This window comes from Phyllobates terribilis, unplaced genomic scaffold, assembly GCF_046119375.1.
Source record: "Phyllobates terribilis strain yellow unplaced genomic scaffold, ASM4611937v1 Scaffold_2__4_contigs__length_985480577, whole genome shotgun sequence".
In the NCBI taxonomy this organism is placed as follows: domain Eukaryota; kingdom Metazoa; phylum Chordata; class Amphibia; order Anura; family Dendrobatidae; genus Phyllobates; species Phyllobates terribilis.
This window is the reverse complement of record NW_027362762.1, coordinates 664,702,337-664,722,833: the sequence shown is the minus strand read 5'-3', so window position 1 is coordinate 664,722,833 and position 20,497 is coordinate 664,702,337. Positions and strand designations below refer to the sequence as shown.

Here is a 20,497-nt window from a genome sequence, read left to right as displayed (position 1 = left end):
AATTTTTTTCCAGTTCTCCAGTACAATATGTGCAAGGATGAATGTTGTCATTCAAAAGCACAACTCCGCATTATTACCCTGAGAATAATGCCCCCTAGGCAAAGACCATAAAATTGGCACTAACTAAAAAAGGCCCAGATCTCTGGAACCATATGGCAATGCGAATTAAAAAAAAAAAGAATAAATACTGAGGGGAGTAGCAGGAATGAAAGAATAGCAAAAACGGTCCATGTTTGGCCTGATGACAGATCCTCTTTGAATTAAATTAAAAGAAAACAATATAGAAGACACAACGTCTACAGGTGGATTGACCTATAATTATATTGGCGGGTTTCTTACCAGCTTTAGAGTGCGTATACTCTCATGAATAGGGCGCGGTAAACCGACTACTGTATCTGTGTCACTGTGAAATAGGAGAGACATCATAGTAAGCACAGCCTTTACATTCATCTAAACTAGGAATTAGGTCATGTAATCCATCTTACCTTCCAAGAGTGTATCCAATGAACTTACTGCGACTCGATTCAAGGAATATCTCAATATCTTTCTCTCTGAGTATGGAAAAGCACAAAATAATATATATAGAACTGCAATAGGTCTGATGCATTCATCAGCCCCCCCAAAAAATTAAAGGGGTATTCCCATTTACAAGATCCTATACCAATATGTAGTAGGTGTAGTAAAAACATTAGCAAATACATTCAATTAGAAATATACTATCGTTCTTCTGATTCGCTATGTCTCTTTCCCCATGTGCAGGGCATTGCAGGACCTTAAGTATCCATGGTTACGACCAAAGAAACAGTGACACATAGCTAGTTGCTAGTGGTTGTAACCATGGATACTTAAGGTCCTGCAATGCCCTGCACATGGAGAAAGACATAGCGAATCAGAAAAACTATACTACATTTCTAATTGGGGATATTTGCTATTATTACACCTACTACATATTGGAATATGATCTTGGAGATGGGAATATCCCTTTAATCTTTAGTCCTTCCATCGGTAACATGCACAGATAAATGGCTACCTATATATTTCATTAAATAGAATGTGTTAGAAAATGACGTATAGTTTAAATCGGGTTTTTGTGTTACATGTATTTTAAAAAAATGTTTTGAACATTTGTTTTCATATCATAATCTTTATTAGAAACAAAAAAACTAAAAATTAGTCATCTAGCAATTTTCATACTTGCCAAGGAGGCTTTTTCTAAACTAATTCTTCCTGTTCTTACAAGAAGATTTTTCAGCAAGCTCATTATCATCACAGGTAAGTAACACCTCTATACATGGCTGATAACACAAGATTCACCAATCACAACAGCTGACCTTGCTCCTCCTCCCTTCATAATGACCTTTGCACAAGCTCATTAGACACTTCAAAAGATACAAAAGACAGGCTATTGTGGCTATGTACAGGTGTTGTTTCTTGACACAACAGGAAGTGAAGTCTAAAAAAGCTCAAATGCCTAGTCTGAAAATTGCAAGATTTCTAGCTTTTATTTTTAATAAAGCTTGTGATGTGGGAAAAATGTATTCATATAATTAACAAATTTATTTAAACCATAAGTCATTTTCTAATTACATATTCTCGCTTTAACACTACAACGTTAACTACTTATTCTGGACTTTCCAATTAACCATATTTTTGCTCTCACCTCACTTTTGGCGCCCAAGGTAAACCTTTTGGAAATGCAAGGCGATCAGTAGGAGGTTGAGTGATCGATGGGGGCATGACTTCTTCCCGTTCTATGGAAAACGGTTCTCCCTCCAAGCTGTTGTCTTCATCATTTTCCTCTTCTTCATCACGAGAATCATCTGTTTTGTATGGATCCCGCTCATTGAATGCATCAAGGTTATCCTGCTTAATGAGTGCCTAGAAACAGACGAAAAACCCACTTATATGATGTATCTCCCTGGATTAATTTATTGCATCGTCTATACCATAAAAAGTGCATTAGTAAGTTTAGATGGTTTATTCTAGGGTCGAGTTATTCTACTTTAATCAAGTATATGCTATAAAGCAAGCCACTGCTTACCTTATGCTCCCTACGGCCCCTTCTCTGCTGCTGCTCAATCAGATCAGATGCAGAAGCTGGTGGAGATGCCGCTCTCATACTCCGGATTACTTTAATGCTATCTTCAGGAAGAGGTGGAAGCCCCAAGATCTCTCGCTTTTCAGCTTTCATTTTCAGCAAATCTTCAAACCCACCCAAAGTGCACTAAAAAGAGGCAGGTTATTACAAAATATGCACAAAACTAGAGAAAAAGCAATAAAAATACAATCATGAACTTACCAACACCGTCTTCCAGAGCAGTAACAGCACCTTTTTCATAGGAAAATGTGGAGCATGACCACTACAAAACTTTGTAACCATCCCAAAAAGCATCACAGCAAATGGCTCGCTGTTATGTATGGGGGATCCTGCATTAGAATGATAAGACAAAGCAGTGATTAGTCTTATACAGAAGTAGATCGCTCGTTAGAAATGTTTTAAACAGCAAAAAAGTCTTCATTTATAGAAGCTAATAAATATTCTGAAAATTAAATCTGATTATAGTAAATCTGCTTCAACTACAATCAGTAATCTTTGGCCACTAGACTTTAGAGTTCAAAACCGCCTGATACCTCCTGGCATCCGCAGCTCTTCTTTTGACTAGCCGGCCTGACGTTACTTGTGTGTTGTACCAGTTAACTGAAAGAAGAGCCCAATGGACCAGGTTCTGCATACTGATTCACCAGTTATGATCGGAGAGATGGTTTTCATTGTATTTTTGTACCCAGAGCCTTACAAATAGATTTCCTAGATTTGAGGGCTGTGGAGTCAGTAAGCCAAACATCCAACTCCACGACTCCCTCATACATGGCTCATGTTTAAGTGATAAATTTACAGTCGCACAGATGCATCTCAGCTAAAAGTCTAGACCCTTAGATCAGGAATAGGACAGACATTTATAGGACATTTCATAACTTTCCCAAATTCTTATGAAAAAAATATTCCCCACAAACTGCATTGAATTACTGTACCCAATTTATTATATATTTTAGGAGTTGGTCCATTTTATACCGACTCCGACTCCACAGCCCTGCTAGATTCCATCCCATATCCGTTTCATACCTAGCTCGGCACGGAAAGTTTGTCTCATGGTTTTCCAGTCCTCACTATCGGCTTCCCCTTCCTCACATAGTGTATCCACCATCAGGTACATGATGTTTAAGAGAACACTGAAGAACAAAAGCAATTGAAAAAAAATTAAAACCCTCAACAATTTTAAACCAAAGTAAAATCAAAATGAAATCGCTTTTGAAAGTATTAGTCAGCAAACATTTCCCTTACCGAAGATCTGTGCTGTCAGCCAGGGAGATTGCAGGCTTCCTTACAGCATTACTACAGGCTGCGCTGTTCCTGAAAGACATCACACACATTCTCATTAGTCTATGTTCACATTGCGTTTTACGTTATTGTCAGTAGCTTCATTGGGACTTATGTCTGAAGCCCTGGAATATGGGATTGGGATGTTTGCACTGACGGGGCCATTGATTTTGATGATGCAGACGGAGCCACATTGTGGACATCATTTTTAACAGTAACCACTGGGAACCAAAACGTGGTCGACTGTGCTTTGGTGCCCGCCTCAAATCAGAGGATACTGACAAACATTGTATGAACATAACGAAGGAATTCATCAAAATAAGGTTATGATCTTCAGTGTTATAATCAGGACCTGTATTATTCCCCATATCTTGTAAAATTACACTAAAATTCCATAAAAATAAGCTTTTGTTTTTGCCCTTGGATCAAAATTCTGGGGTATCCTTTTGTTAATGTTTAATCTGCACATCCAAAACCAGATTCACATTTGCTTTACAAGTATTTGGCTGCTTGTGCTGGACAATCTTTTATTAATAGGGCTTCAAAGAGCAGTCTTCATGTTGATTGAATAAGTGCAGCTACAAATTCTAGAGCCGCCCAAAAGGGGGATTTTTGGAACTCACCGTAAAATCTCTTTCTTGGAGCCTTCATTGGGGGACACCGGACCATGGTGTACGCTGTTGTCGCTAGGAGGTTGACACTAGGCAAAAAAGAAATAGCTCCTCCTCCGCAGTATACACCCGCCTACAGGCACTAAGCTCACCAGTTAGTGGCTAAAGCAGTAGGAGGAACATAAAATAACCAACAATGCAATGCCCAAAGGGGCACAACAGTGAAAACTAAAATTAGATGCCCAACAGGGCCAACTGGACATATGCCCAAAATCAGGGAGGGTGCTGTGTCCCCCAATGAAGGCTCCAAGAAAGATTTTACGGTGAGTACCAAAAATCCCTTTTTCTTTATCACTTCATTGCGGGACACAGGACCATGGGACGTCCTAAAGCAGTCCCTTGGGTGGGAGAACACAAGATAGCCACAGACTAGGTCAGACTGCGGGTAACCACCGCCTGCAAGATCTTCCGTCCAAGACTGGCATCAGCCGAAGAATACGTGTGGACCTTGTAAAACCTTAAAAAAGGTGTGGAGTGAAGACCAAGTTGCGGCCTTGCAGATTTGAGAAGCCGAAGCCAGATGGCGGACCGCCCAAGAGGCCCCCACCGCACGGGTGGAGTGAGCACTTACTCCCGGAGGGGGAGGTTTGTCTGAGACGCGATATGCCTCCAAAATGGTTGAACGTATCCAAACGGGAGATGGTTGACTTGGAAGCAGGAAGACCCTTGCAACACCCCTCAGGGATGACAAACAGGGCGTCCAAACGCTGAAGGGATGCCGTTCTAAAAAGGTACACACGTAGAGCTCTGACCAGATCCAGTTTATGCAGGGATTTCTCCCGTGGATGCACTGGGGCCGGGCAGAAAGAAGGCAAAACAAAGTCCTCATTGATGTGGAAAGAGGAGACTACTTTCGGCAAAAAGGAAGGCACCGGCCTGAGCACTACCTTGTCTTGATGGAAGACCAGAAAGGGCGACCGACAAGAGAGAGCTGCGAGCTCTGCAACCCTCCTAATTGAGGTAACAGCCACCAGAAAAGCCACCTTCCAGGAGAGAAGAAAGGCTGAGATGTCCTGAATGGGTTCAAACGGGGGCTGTTGGAGAACACTTAGGACCATATTAAGCTCCCATGGATCCACCGGAGGGCGATAAGGTGGCGCCAGGTGAGCCACCCCTTGTAGAAACGTCTTGACCTGAGGACGGCCAGCCACGTTACGTTGGAATAGAATAGACAAGGCCGAAACTTGGCCTATCAGTGTGCTTAGAGAGAGTCCCGTCTCCAGGCCAGACTGAAGAAAGGCCAAAATGACAGGCAACGAAAAGGACATGGGAGCTAGCTGATCTTGCTCGCAGTGACGAAAAAAGGCTCTCCAGGTTCTGTGGTATATGCGCGAGGTTGCGGGTTTTCTGGCGTTAATTAGGGTCTGAGTGACGTGGTCAGCAAAACCCGCCTTCCTCAACACTGCGGCCTCAACGCCCATGCCATTAAATTCAGAGAACGAGAACTCTGACGAAGAATAGGCCCTTGAGAGAGGCGATCCGAACGGTCCGGTAGTCTCCGGGGGAGTCGACGAGCAGGTTTACTAGATCTGCGTACCAGACGCGTCTGGGGCAATCCGGGGCTACTAGAATTACCGGTACTCCTTCTGTCTTGATCTTTTTGACGACTCGAGGGATCAATGATAGAGGGGGGAAAGAGATAGGGCAGCTGGAACGGAGACCATGATATGACTAGCGCGTCTTGAGCGATCGCTAGTGGATCACGGGACCGAGCTACAAAGGATGGGACCTTGTGGTTTAACTAAGACACCATGAGGTCGACGTCCGGCATGCTCCACCGTAAGCAAATCTGATGAAACACCTCGGGATGTAGAGACCATTCTCTGGAGGCAAGGCCCTGCCGACTGAGGAAGTCGGCCGCCCAATTGTCGACCCCCCGAATGTGGACTGCTGAGATTGCCGGAACTGTCTTCTCGGCCTAAACTAGCACTACTGCCACCTCTTTCAAGACGGGCTTGCTGCGCTTTCCTCCCTGATGGTTTATGTACGCCACGGCCGTGGCATTGTCCGATTGTATGCGGACTGGGAACCCTGCTAGAATCTCCTGCCAGTGACGCAACACCAGGTAAATTGCCCTTATCTCCAAGATGTTGATCGGTAGGGAGACTTCGTGGGCACTCCACCGGTCCTGCACCGCGTGGTGAAGAAAGACTGCCCCCCAACCGATGAGGCTGGCATCAGTCGTGACCACCTGTCAGCGAAGCGGTAGGAATGACCTCATGGGTCTGAAGGAAGAGGGGCTGGTCCACCAGGTTAGGGACTTTCTCACTTGAAGAGGCAACCTGATGCGTCGATCTAGAGACGACGGGTCCTTGTCCCAAGCCGACAGATGGGCCACTTGAAGAGGCCGGGTATAGAACTGGGCAAACGGCACAGCTTCCATAGCTGCCACCATTTTTCCCCAGGACACTCATGCATAGGCAAAGAGAGTGTGGACTTGGGTCGGAGAGAGTTTCTTTTCCCTCGGAAGAAGGACCTGGGCACGGGTCGTGTCGAACTGCATTCCTACAAAGGTTACACGTTGTGATGGGACCAGGGAGGATTTGTCTGTGTTTATCAGCCAGCCTAACCGAGAGAGTGTGTTCAAGGTGATCTGGAGGCTGTGGAGACAGTCCCTGAACGTGGGGCCTTTGATTAACAGGTCGTTGAGGTAGGGGATAATTACAATCCCCCTGGCTCGTAGAATGGCCTTGACCGTCGCCATTACCTTTGTGAAAACCCTCGGGGCAGAGGCGCGGCCGAAGGGGAGGGAAGTGAACTGGTAATGTGCGTTCTAGAAGAAAAAAAGCGAAGGAACTTCTGATGTGATGCGCAGATACGCGTCCTAAATGTCCACTGAACATAGATATTCCTCGGCTTCCATTGAGGCGATTACCGACCTGAGGGACTCCATTCTGAAGTGCGTGGTGAGTACTTGACGGTTTAGCTGTTTGAGATCCAAGATCGGACGTAGTGAGCAGTTTTTTTTGGAACAACGAAAAGATTGGAGTAAGAACCGAAAAACCTTTCCTGAAAGGGGACGGCAACTATGACTCCTGAGCGCAGAAGGGAGGCAATGGCCTGAAGGTATCCGGGAAGCAGAGATGGTTGTGAGGGGCGGGACCTGAGAAATAGTGTTCCTGGCCTGGCGTTGAATTCGATTTTGGAGCCGGAGTTCACAATCTCCTTGACCCAGGCGTCTTCTATAGCCGAGACCCAAGAATCTCGGAACAGAAGTAGACGGCTGCCCACCCGGGGAGAAGTCCAAGGTGGGAGTGACCCGCCATGCTGAGGAAAATCTGCTGGATCGTGATCGGGATCCAGAGGGCTTGGAGGAACGACCCTTTGCGCGCCAGTTGAGAGTGGGCTTAAAGGAAGGCTTAAGTCTCTCTCGTTGTGCTGGAGTACGGTCCTGTTGAGAGGAGGAGCCCAGTTGAGCGAACTGACGAAAGGCCCGGAACGTCTCCTAGGAAAGGGGCGTTTAGGTCTGGGCTGGGGAAGGGAGGTACTCTTGCCCCCAGTGGCATCAGAAATGATTTGGTCTAACTTAGACCCAAACAGCCTGAAGCCTTGAAAAGGAAGATTTGTTAGAGATTTTTTGGAAACCGGGTCGGCGTTCCAAGCCTTCAGCCAAAGAATTCTACGTAAGGCAATAATATTGCTAGAGACACGGGCTGAGCAGGCAGCGGCGTCGAGGGACACCGTGAGCAAATATTTTCCAGTGTGGGCGATCTAATCCGCTAGGTCAGCCAGATCGTCCGGGGAAACCCCCGTTAAGATGCCCTGCCTAAGCTGTTTGGCCCATGCGGACATTGCTTTTGATACCCAAGTTGAGGCAAAGGAAGGACAAAGGGAGGCGCCAGCAGCCTCGAAGGTTGACTTAGCCAAGGCCTCAACCTGTCTATCCGTAGTGTCCTTGAGGGAGGAACAGTCTGGAAGAGACAGCACCGTCTTGGCTGAGAGACAGGAGGATCCACTGATGGGGACTCCGTCCATTTGCTGACAAGGTTATGGTTAAACGGGTATAGCATGTGTAACTGTTTCTTTCCTGTGAAGCGCTTTTCTGGATAATCGCACTGTTTCTGAAAGACAACATCAAATTCTGAATGGTTAGAAAAGGTGCGTGCCGGGCGCTTGATTCTCTTGAAGGAAACGGAGTAGTCTTGAGAAGGGCTCTCGTCCTCTTTAACATGCAGAGTCTGATTGACGGCCGATATAAGGCTGTCAACCATGTCCTGAATCTTGGAATATTGGTCCGTGTCAGAACCAGGGCTGAATCTGATGCCAAGTTAGATCCAAGGGCGACCTCCGGGGAAGAGGTGTGAGATGCAGGGAGCATCTTGGAGTCTGGAGAGCTGGAGGATGAGCTTGTGTGAGTCCGTTTCAGAGAACGTACTCTCAGTCCGCCCTTGGGGGGAGGGGTGCCTGTGATTCGTCCGTGGGAACGTTCGGAGCACTGGTGGCCGTGGATAACAAAGGCAAGAGTTCTAGGACCTGCACCAGAGATTGAGATACCTTGGTGAGGTCAAAGACAAACTGGGACATAGCAACAGCCCACTCCGGAGGAGAGGGAGTTCCTTCGTCCTGGGTGGTGGGGGGATCTTGGGGTGCCAGCATGGCAGGAGGTTTGCAGGTCGAGCAGAAAGCTGTCGTGAGACCTGTGGGCCACTTAGTACTGCAAAGAGCACAGGCGTAGTATGTGACTATGTGAGAAGGACGGATAGAGAGCTCCCTGGGTTTGGGCATATGTGCCTGACCAGGGATACTGCAGAGGAGGGAGCCTGTGGGCAGGAAAGGGTGTGGGTCGGTGCCATGGCAGAGCCAACCAGGTCCTGAAGTAACCACGGTCCCGTGTTCTCCGTCGGAACTAGGGAGCTGAGGCTGGAGCGGGCCGCTTTTGCCAGGCAGAGTGGTGCCGCTGGAGCCAGGAGCAGAGCTGCGGTGATGAAGCAGCCAGGCAGAGTGAGGTCGCCAGACCAGAACAGCGTAGAGGGGCCGGGCAGGAGCAGAGCGCGCTGCCCTGATGATGAGGGGCGTCAAGTCTCTGATAGACGGAAGGAATGGGGGCGGGCTTAAAGGACCCGGACGCAGATAGATCCCCGGGAGAGCTTGTGGGCGTGGCGGAAGCATCACAATGCTCCTCAGCCCTGATTGGGTGATTGCCGGAGGGGGCGTATACCCGCCGGTAAGAGGAACGCCCCCCCGACGGAGAAAGCGTGGGCAGTTTTGCCGCGCATAATGGAGAAGGAGGAGGTGGGGAATGAGGGGGACGCTGAAGATGCGAGGAGAGAGGGCGTGGCCCGGGAAGCGCTGCTGAAGTAAGCCCCATTTTTGATGTGAAGGAGGGGGGGAGGGGGCGGGAGGTCAGGGGAATGGCAGGCAGCGCTGGGAGCCCATAACCAGAGTTGTGAGGGGCCTGGGACCTGCGGTTGTGAGGCAGCAGGAGAGATTGTACCTTTCTGTTTTTTAAGGTCCCAATAACTCTTCTGACCATCCTCAGAAGAGGAGACGAAGAGGAGGTCCTCTGTGGATAGGGGGGGGATCCTGGCTCTTCCTCCTTCCCGCACTGACCGTACTGGACAGTGCAGGAGACTGTGTCGACCCCAGAATCGGGGGAAGGTCACCGCAGGGACCACAGTCTCCCTCCCAGGCCGCTCCAAGGAGGGGGCAGGTGTGGGGAATAGGCAAGAACTGGCCACCAGGAATCACCCTGAGACACTGTGAGGTGACAGGAAATAGGTCCTGCCCAGCGGGTCCTAGAGTGGGCGATGTGGGGGGTGCCACACTGCTCTCTCAGTTGCTTGTGAAATGGGTTAACAGGGGACGCAGTGTTACCTGTTAACTCTGAAGAGCTGTATCTGAAAAATAAACAAGTATTAATAAAACACAACAGGGTTGGATCTGTTAGGATCCAGTCTACCTCCTACAGACACTAAGCTTAAACTGGTGAGCTTGGTGCCTGTAGGCGGGTGCATACTGCGGAGGAGGAGCTATTTCTTTTTTGCCTTGTGTCAACCTCCTAGCGACAACAGCGTACACCATGGTCCGGTGTCCCCCAATGAAGCGACAAAGAAATAATAAGAGCAGTGTAACATGAAACTAATGGGAAAAGGCTGCGATCACCCCCAGCGATCACAGCAGCCAATCCTTACATTATAAAGATGGCCAATCCCTGAACAGTACAGCAATGATGCATGCACAGAATCCTCCCAAAGGAACCTGCAAGAATAAAACTGGCACGCAGAGCTATAGGATAGGCACATAGTTTACTTTTGGCACAGGGTTCTGGATGTACATTTACATACAATGACTTTCAGTTGCACAAAATTCTCTCAAAATTAAAAATGTGCACAAATAAAATCATAGACATGCAAGAAGGAAAATACACAAGTATCAAGGAACTGAATTGTTTTTAAATTTTGTATTCATAGCATCATTTCCTACTCACTCCACTTCCATGTTAAGAAGCTCCGCAAGGGCATTAAATGCACCTGCTTCAAGCAGCAGGAAGATGTTATGTCGCTGCCAGGTCTGTACTTCTGTCTCCAATGTGCACTCCCCAAAAGTGCCTAAAAAAAAAAAATTATATTAAAATATATATGTATATAATCAAGTCAGAACAGAATGCCCTTTACTTACCCTGTGCCACATACAGGATTGCCCGGGCCACTTTCAGCCTTTTCTCTCTGGCCGTGACCTCCAGAGCATCGAGGAGCCTCATGGTATGCGCGCGTTGCTGGGACATGTCCAACTCTGTCCACTTTTTATCAGGCACTTAAAGAAAAAATTAATGTACAGCACATAGTAACCAGAGCACCAGTACAGAAAGACAAATGGCGGCAGATGGACACAAAGCCATTTTTATCAGCTCACCATGTAATCGCAAGTCATCCTCAAAACATTTCCTGTTAGACTGAAATTCGGGGCCTTCGGTGTAACTGTACAGCTCTGTGATGGAGACATAATACAGTTAGTATATTCATAGCACCAAAATACCACAGCACAATGAAGCTGCAGACTGCTCCCCAACGTCGTGCACGGGCTCAAGACACGAACTCCCTGCTGGATTTGGTGTCTCTCTTTACATTGCTCATTGAAGTTCCATAATGACATTAATTATGTATGAATATTTCTGATGGATCTATTAGAGCAGGCAAAGAAGCCCTCACTTGTGACTAGTATAGTATGGAGCGTGCTCATGTGCCCTCGTTTCACATACAGAATGGACATTTTTGGGGACTGAACACTCCTGTTAATATCCAGTGGCTGAAAAGTTTGCTGTAAGCAATATCGGTGATCCTCTGTGGATTGAACATCCAGCCCCATCCTACACGGATACATTGCAGCAAACTCCTGGGACAGAAGAGACATTTATGCCGCTATGCAATTAGCACAAAACAGAATTAGGCCAAGGCCCAAACTTTCACCACCCTATAAGTAAAACTACAATGTTATTAAAAAGAATATTAAAATATAAAATATAATATAATATAATATAATATAATATATATATATATATATATATATATATATATATATACATACACACACACACAGTACAGACCAAAAGTTTGGACACACCTTCTCATTTAAAGATTTTTTTCTGTATTTTCATGACTATGAAAATTATACATTCACACTGAAGGCATCAAAACTACGAATTAACACATATGGAATTATATACTTAACAAAAAAGAGTGAAACAACTGAAAATATGTCTTATATTCTAGGTTCTTCAAAGTAGCCACCTTTTGCTTTGATGACTGCTTTGCACACTCTTGGCATTCTCTTGATGAGCTTCAAGAGGTAGTCACTGGAAATGGTTTTCACTTCACAGGTGTGCCCTGTCAGGTTTAATAAGTGAGATTTCTTGCCTTATATATGGGGTTGGGACCATCAGTTGTGTTGTGCAGAAGTCTGGTGGATACACAGCTGATAGTCCTACTGAATAGACTGTTAAAATTTGTATTATGGCAAGAAAAAAGCAGCTAAGTAAAGAAAAACGAGTGGCCATCATTACTTTAAGAAATGAAGGTCAGTCAGTCCGAAAAATTGGGAAAACTTTGAAAGTGTCCCAAAGTGCAGTTTCAAAAACCATCAACTGCTACAAAGAAACTGGCTCACATGAGGACCGCCCCAGGAAAGGAAGACCAAGAGTCACCTCTGCTTCTGAGGATAAGTTTATCCGAGTCACCAGCCTCAGAAATCGCAGGTTAACAGCAGCTCACATTAGAGACCAGGTCAATGCCACACAGAGTTCTAGCAGCAGACACATCTCTACAACAACTGTTAAGAGGAGACTTTGTGCAGCAGGCCTTCATGGTAAAATAGCTGCTTGGAAACCACTGCTAAGGACATTCAACAAGCAGAAGAGACTTGTTTGGCCTAAAGAACACAAGAAATGGACATTAGACCAGTGGAAATCTGTGCTTTGGTCTGATGAGTCCAAATTTGATATCTTTGGTTCCAACCACCGTGTCTTTGTGCGACGCAGAAAAGGTGAACGGATGGACTCTACATGCCTGGTTCCCACCATGAAGCATGGAGGAGGAGGTGTGATGGTGTGGGGGTGCTTTGCTGGTGACACTGTTGGGGATTTATTCAAAATTGAAGGCATACTGAACCAGCATGGCTACCACAGCATCTTGCAGCGGCATGCTATTCCATCCGGTTTGCGTTTAGTTGGACCATCATTTATTTTTCAACAGGACAATGACCCCAAACACACCTCCAGGCTGTGTAAGGGCTATTTGACCAAGTGGGAGAGTGATGGGGTGCTACGCCAGATGACCTGGCCTCCACAGTCACCAGACCTGAACCCAATCGAGATGGTTTGGGGTGAGCTGGACCGCAGAGTGAAGGCAAAAGGGCCAACAAGTGCTAAGCATCTCTGGGAACTCCTTCAAGATTGTTGGAAGACCATTTCCGGTGACTACCTCTTGGAACTCATCAAGAGAATGCCAAGAGTGTGCAAAGCAGTCATCAAAGCAAAAGGTGGCTACTTTGAAGAACCTAGAATATAAGATATATTTTCAGTTGTTTCACACTTTTTTGTTAAGTATATAATTCCACATGTGTTAATTCATAGTTTTTATGCCTTCACACACACACACACACACACACACACACACACACACACACACACACACACACACACACACACACACACACACACACACACAAGATGGCAAAGCTAGTGAATTAACTTCCTTAGATTGGATTGTTTACATTGATAAGAAATTGGGCATCTCCTTTGTGCTGGCCACAAACATTAGATACTTAATAGCCCAACCCTGATTTTTACAGGATCTGCTGATCAATGGCATTTAGGGTCTGCCCAAAGAACGGCTATAAGATCAGACACAATGGATTTTACCTAAAAGCGCCCATACACCATTGATGGCTGTCAGGAGCATGTTGCTTTGACCATATGTCCTTATGAGAAAGAATCCAATAGACATCTCTGCAGGTGACTTCTCTCCGGAGAAAAGAAGCGACAGGCAGTCTGAACTTAGACATGTCCAATCAACACGTCCTCCGAGAATCAGTTGGCCGGCACCCCCAATACACAGAATATAAGCCGAAGCCATCGATATCGGCACGGCCAACATTTGTTTAATGTGTATGAGGGGGGCTTTACTGTACTTTTGTATCTACGTAGGTAAGCAGCACAAGAAGTCTCTGGCAGACACTTAACCACTCTTGTTACGCTGTGATAAGGCCTCTATGCTTACTATAAGGCTGTGTGCCCACTATGTGTTTTTAAAGCTTTTCCGCAGCGGCAAAAACGCTGCAGAAACGCTTAAAAAACGCATGGTAGAAGGCCTGCCATGTTCCCCAATGATAATCCGCATGTGCTGTGCACATGCTGCGGAAATTTCCTCTGCAGATTATCATTGCGGAAAAAAACGCAGCTCTACCAATTATTTTGCGGAAGCGCTGCGTTTTCGCCGCCATTGACTTGCATTGGAACGCATGGATTCCGCATCACTGTATATGTAGATGCGCATTCCATGCGTTCCAATGTGCGGATGGTACCCGGGTGTGGAGGACAGGAGACTCTCCTCCGGACCTGGGTACCATAGAACCTGTGAAAAAAAGAATAAAATAAAAAATAAATGTTATATTTACCTTCTGACGGCCCCCGCTGCGCTCGTCCTACCATGCCGGCAGATCTTGGTGGACTGAAGGACCTGCGCCGATGTCATAGTCATGTGACGGCAGGTCCTTCAGTGTACCGCGATCTGCCGGCAGCCAGGACGGAGCGAAGTAAGACACCGGGGGCCATCAGAAGGTAAGTATAGATTTATTTTTTTATTTTTAACCATTCTTTGGGGTCACACTATATAAATCCATGTCGTTTGAATGGATTTATATAGTGTGACCAAGTTGACAAGCACTTTCAAAGTGATGCTAAAATCGCTTGGAAAGACTTGTCAACCAGCATGCGGAAATGCATGTGAAGAACGCTTCACATCCGCATGTCCCTTGCAGGAAAACGCATGTACAATCCGCATGCGTTTTTTCTGCCAGGGAGAGGCAGAAAAGCTCAGGAAAAATCCGGAGCATTTCTGCATCATGGGCACATAGCCTAAAAAAACGCTTGGTAGAAGGTCTGCAATGTTCCCCAATGATAATGCGCATGTGCTGTGCACATGCTGCGGAAATTTCCGCTGCGGATTATCATTGCGGAAAAATCCACAGCACTACCAATTATTTTGCGGAATCGCTGCGTTTTTGCCGCCATTGACTCGCATTGAATCGCTTAATATCCGCACGACTACATGTGCACATGCGGATATTAAGCGATTCAATGTGCGGATGGTACCTGGGTTTGGAGAAGAGGAGACTCTCCTCCAGACCCAGGTACCATAGTACCTGTTAAAAAAAAAAAAAAAAAAAAAAAAAAAAAGAATTAAAATAAAAAATATACATTATACTTACCTTCTGATGGCCCCTTGTCTCCATCTCTCCATCGCGATGCGTCCTGGCTTCCCAGCAGCTCGCGATGGTCTAAAAGGACCTGCCATGATGTCATTTAGTCATGTCGGCGGTCGCGTGACCCGTCACATGACTAAATGACGTCATGGCAGGTCCTTTTACACAACCGCGAGACAAAGGGAAGACCGGACGCATCGGATAAGGAGATCGGGGGCCATCAGAAGGTAAGTATAATGTTTTTTTTACCATTTTTATTCTTTTTTTAAACCATTAACTTGGTCACACTATATAAATCTACATACCTGACAGCTCAGCGGCCCATTTATCAGCATCCGCATAAACAAACTCTAGATCTGGAGACTCGGAACAACCCTGTAAGAACAAAACTGTATAAAAAAACAATATAGAGAAAAATATACAGCAGCTCCAGTAGTACATAAATATATTTACTCCATAACACATGCTGGTAGAACACCCTACCCTACATAGATATATGAAACTCTAGTAATCTGGGTATGCCCTTATTTTGGGGATAGCTTTGTACAGATTTAAAGGGCTACAGAGATAAATATACATTTTACATGGCTTCCTTTAAATCTTGTTCACAAACTCCAGTCTGCATCTACAAACTGATATACAACAGGTCTATAATAGCAAACATACAAGGAATTTATGTGATATGATTTCTCACTGTTAGGCCACGTTCAAATGTTCAGTATATAACTCAGTATTTGTAAGCCAAAACCAGGAGTGGGTGATAAATACAGAAGTGGTGACATGTTTCCATTATACTTTTCCTCTGATTGTTCCTCCTCACCCGGTTTTGGCTTACAAATACTGATCCTGTGAACATGGCCTGAGGCTGGGTGCCCACGTAGCGTTTTTCAAGCGTTTATGCTGCGGAATTCCGCATGTTCTATGCACATGCTGCGGATTTTTCCGCAGCGTTTATGCTGCGTACAAAAATCCGCAGCATGTCATTTAATTTTGCGGAAGCGCAGCGTAATCGCCGCCATTGACTTGCATTGAGACGCATAGAATGCGCGTCTGTACATTTCTACAAGCGAATTCTATGCGTCTCTATGTGCGGATGGTACCCAGGTCTGGAGGAGAGAAGACTCTCATCCAGACCTGGGTACCATTGTACCTGTGAAAAAAAGAATAAAATAATAAATAAAGTTTATACTCACCTGTCCGGCGTCCTCTCTCTGCATGCCGGCATCGCTGAAGGACCTTCGGTGACGTCACAGTCATGTGACCGCAGGCCCTTCACCGCTCTGTCTCGCGATATGCCGGCAGCCAGGAAGCAGCGCTGCAGCCACGCCGGGAAATCAGGGGTGAGTATAGCTTTATTTTATTTTATTTTTACGGTTATAAATCCAAAGCTGTTTGCATGGATTTATACAGTGTGACCTAGTTGTCAAGCACTTTCCAAGTGATGCTATCGCCTGGAAAGCGCTTGTCAATCTGCATGCGGAAGCGCATGTGAATCCGCATGTATTCTGCAGGAAAAACGCATGCACAATCTGCGTGCGTTTTTTCTGCCAGGGAGATGCAGAAATGCTGCAGAAATTTTCTGCTTCATTTCTGCATCGTGGGCACATAGCCTAACAGTTTTGCTTCTTGATCTTGAAAGTATGATAATACATTGCAGGCTGCTCAATCACATTCAGTTTTAATGTTGTCTGTTGGGATCCCTCTGCTCAGTCTCCAGCTCACCTGAGTATAAACAATTCTAATTAGAGAGAAAAAAACAAAAATAACAAAACAAAAAAAAAAAAGAGTCCAACAGTGATGAGCTGTCGTCTATTGTACAACACCTCACTAACATGCCTAAGGAGGAAGAAGAAGAAAAAAAAAAAATAAAGAAATTTATTTATTTTATATATATATATATATATATATATATATATATATATATATATATATATATATATATATATATATATATATATATATATATATATATATACATACATTTGGCCCCCTTGAACTTTTCTACCTTTTGCCACATTTTTGGCTTCAAACATAAAGACATAGAATTCTAATTTTTTTTTGGAGGAATCAACAAGTGGGATACAATCGTGAAGTGGAACGAAATTTATTGGATATTTTAAACTTTTTTAACAAATTAAAAACTGAAAAGTGGTGCGTGCAATATTATTCGGCCCCTTTACTTTCAGTGCAGCAAACTCACTCCAGAAGTTCAGTGAGGATCTCTGAATGATCCAATGTTGTCCTAAATGACTGGTAATGATAAATAGAATCCACCTGTGTGTAATCAAGTCTCCGTATAAATGCACCTGCTCTGTGATAGTCTCAGGGTTCTGTTTCAAGTGCAGAGAGCAACATGAAGACCAAGGAACACACCAGGCAGCTCCGAGATACTGTGTGGCGAAGTTTAAAGCCGGATTTGGATACAAAAAGATTTCCCAAGTTTTAAACATCTCAAGGAGCACTGTGCAAGCGATCATATTGAAATGGAAGGAGTATCAGACCACTGCAAATCTACCAAGACCCGGCCGTCCCTCTAAACTTTCATCTCAAACAAGGAGAAGACTGATCAGAGATGCAGCCAAAAGGCCCATGATCACTCTGGATGAACTGCAGAGATCTACAGCTGAGGTGGGAGTGTCTGTCCATAGGACAACAATCAGTCGTACACTGCACAAATCTGGCCTTTATGGAAGAGTGGCAAGAAGAAAGCCATTTCTCAAAGATATCCATAAAAAGTCTCGTTTGAAGTTTGCCACAAGCCACCTGGGAGACACACCAAACATGTGGAATAAGGTGCTCTGGTCAGATGAAACCAAAATCGAACTTTTTGGCCACAATGCAAAACGATATGTTTGGCGTAAAAGCAACACAGCTCATCACCCTCAAAACACCATACCCACTGTCAAACATGGTGGTGGCAGCATCATGGTTTGGACCTGCTTTTCTTCAGCAGAGACAGGGAAGATGGTTAAAATTGATGGGAAGATGGACAAAGCCAAATACAGGACTATTCTGGAAGAAAACCTGTTGGAGTCTGCAAAAGACCTGAGACTGGGACGGAGATTTATCTTCCAACAAGACAATGATCCCAAACATAAAGCAAAATCTACAATGGAATGGTTCAAATATAAGTGTATCCAGGTGTTAGAATGGCCAAGTCAAAGTCCAGACCTGAATCCAATCGAGAATCTGTGGAAAGAGCTGAAAACTGCTGTTCACAAACGCCCTCCATCCAACCTCAATGAGCTCGAGCTGTTTTGCAAGGAATAATGGGCAAGAATTTCAGCCTCTCAATGTGCAAAACTGATAGAGACATACCCCAAGCGACTTGCAGCTGTGATCGCAGCAAAAGGTGGCGCTACAAAGTATTAACTCAAGGGGGCCGAATAATATTGCACGCCCCACTTTTCAGTTTTTAATTTGTTAAAAAAGTTTAAAATACCCAATAAATTTCGTTCCACTTCACGATTGTATCCCACTTGTTGATTCTTCCCCCAAAAAATTAGAATTTTATATCTTTAGGTTTGAAGCCAGAAATGCGGCAAAAGGTAGAAAAGTTTAAGGAGGCCAAATATTTTCACAAGGCACTGTGTATATATATATATATATATATATATATATATATATATATATATATATATATATATATATATATATATATATATATCTCATCAGATTAGTACTTCTCCATTCTGAGTGGCATGGAGAACATACAACCTACTTGCAAATGTTGTCCTTGGTGGGATTTGCACCTAGGACTGACAGCGTGCAGAGACACTGTGCTGTCCGGAAATACATTCTTTTGGGCAGTGACGGCCACACAATAAAAGTTTACATAATCCGTGACGACCCCTTCAAAGACTACACCAGGACATTCCCGTTTAGAAGCTAGTGATGGGCAGTTTGGCTCTTTTTGGTGATCTGGATCAATCATTGACATTCGCTCACCAAAAAAACCCTGCTCTTTTGAATCCCAAATGGAATCCTATTTAATATGCAGTCACCTGCATGTGTACAATTTTATGGAAAACTTAGCGGTGTCCTATATGGTCGGGAAAAAAAATTCAGGATAGGCAGGCTTTCAGTTTCATCGTCATCCAAAAGCTGAAATGGTCATTTTCGCTCCAGTAAGACCCATTGAGAGGCTGCACGTCTCTCCCACCCCCATCGTTCACAGAAGGGAGCAAAGAAGACAGAGCCATCAGACACCATGTACACTTAGCCCAGTATGTGCATTCACCTGAGGGAGAGAGATGATCTGATGGTGAGCCCTGAACAGCACTGAGCAGCATGGAATGCATTATACTACATGCAAGTCCAGAAAAGATGTCTTCACCCATCACACAAAGGTGCCCACAGTGTACACCCGGCATCGGAAGCAGCACCGCACACTATACGGATGGTGAGTCTATATATACTGTGACACTCTGTATATAAGCTGCACAGGTCATTAGGAGGCTCCTCATATTCCCCGGGTGACACATCAGCACCGCCATTTAACCCTTACACCACGGTCTACCTCCGAATCCTTGCGCTGGTTCCGATTGTATTCTCGCCCCTTTCCGGGCTGAGGACTCCCGGCACCGCCGCCTACACCGGTTCTCATTTTATTATTGACACACAGCGCCCCGGAGGCCTCCATCTTCCGTATGAAACACCCTCAGAGAACAAGGTATCGTGATAACAGAGTCTTGCGTGAATTGCGTCATGTGGAACGCAAACACTTCCGCGTATTGGACGTACAGCGTTCCAAGCGGCTCCCGAGAGCCATGTGAGCGCGCCGGCTGCACGCATTGCCGGCTGCATACTGGGAAAGATGGCTAGAAATGAGAACGATGAGGAGACAGTGGCCTGGTCTTAGTCACTAAACTCACATAACCTTATCTATGTCCTTATGGGCGGTATGGTTATTCTAGGGCAGGAGGATAAGAGGTGTTATAAGATGCAAGGTTAGGCTGGATGTCTGGAGGGAAACAGGTTTTAGGAAGGGATCTGAAAGGTATAAACAAGTCTCCCAACTGTAAAAGGAAAGGGGGACACATTGTCCCAGGAAATGTATATTGTATGCTAAACCACTGCACTGGCCTCACTGAGCCCTATATATGCGCCCACACAGAAATAGTGTTACATATGAAGGCCATTGGTGTATAGTACAACACTCATGGGCCCCAGAGTGCCCACCACACACAATATGATGCCCCTACAGTACAATTTCACAGTATGATCCCCCAACAGCGCCCAACCACACAGTATGATGCCTCCAAAGCCCCCCTTAAAGCATAATGCCCTCACAACACCCCCACACACAGTATAATACAAAGTCCCACACACAGTAAAACAACCTCACAGCCCCCTATACAGAATATGATGCCCCCATAGCCCACCCCACAGTATAATGCCATCACTGTACTGCTGTATAGAGTAATGCTCCCAAAGCCCCCCTCACCCATCAAAATGCCTCCACCCGACACAGTATGATGCCTCCAAAGCCCCCCATAAAGGGTAATGCCCACACACAGTAAAACAACCTCAC

The 20,497-nt window shown here is 45.3% G+C and overlaps 1 protein-coding gene across 1 annotated transcript in view; it reads right to left on the bottom strand.

Annotated features, from left to right (window-relative positions):
- STRIP1 (striatin interacting protein 1) overlaps positions 1–19,668 on the bottom strand; it is a 43,603-nt gene extending 23,935 nt beyond the window's left edge. Inside the window, exons 1-12 of the mRNA XM_073666839.1 lie at positions 19,484–19,668; positions 15,270–15,339; positions 10,900–10,974; positions 10,666–10,800; positions 10,475–10,595; positions 3,341–3,409; positions 3,122–3,228; positions 2,300–2,427; positions 2,042–2,224; positions 1,661–1,878; positions 486–551; positions 340–403 (exon numbers count right to left, since the gene is read on the bottom strand). Of these exons, the coding sequence (XP_073522940.1) occupies positions 340–403; positions 486–551; positions 1,661–1,878; positions 2,042–2,224; positions 2,300–2,427; positions 3,122–3,228; positions 3,341–3,409; positions 10,475–10,595; positions 10,666–10,800; positions 10,900–10,974; positions 15,270–15,339; positions 19,484–19,606 (1,359 nt within the window). The 5' untranslated portion in view covers positions 19,607–19,668. The remainder of the gene's footprint in view (positions 1–339; positions 404–485; positions 552–1,660; positions 1,879–2,041; positions 2,225–2,299; positions 2,428–3,121; positions 3,229–3,340; positions 3,410–10,474; positions 10,596–10,665; positions 10,801–10,899; positions 10,975–15,269; positions 15,340–19,483) is intronic.
- Between the last annotated feature and the right edge of the window lie 829 nt (positions 19,669–20,497).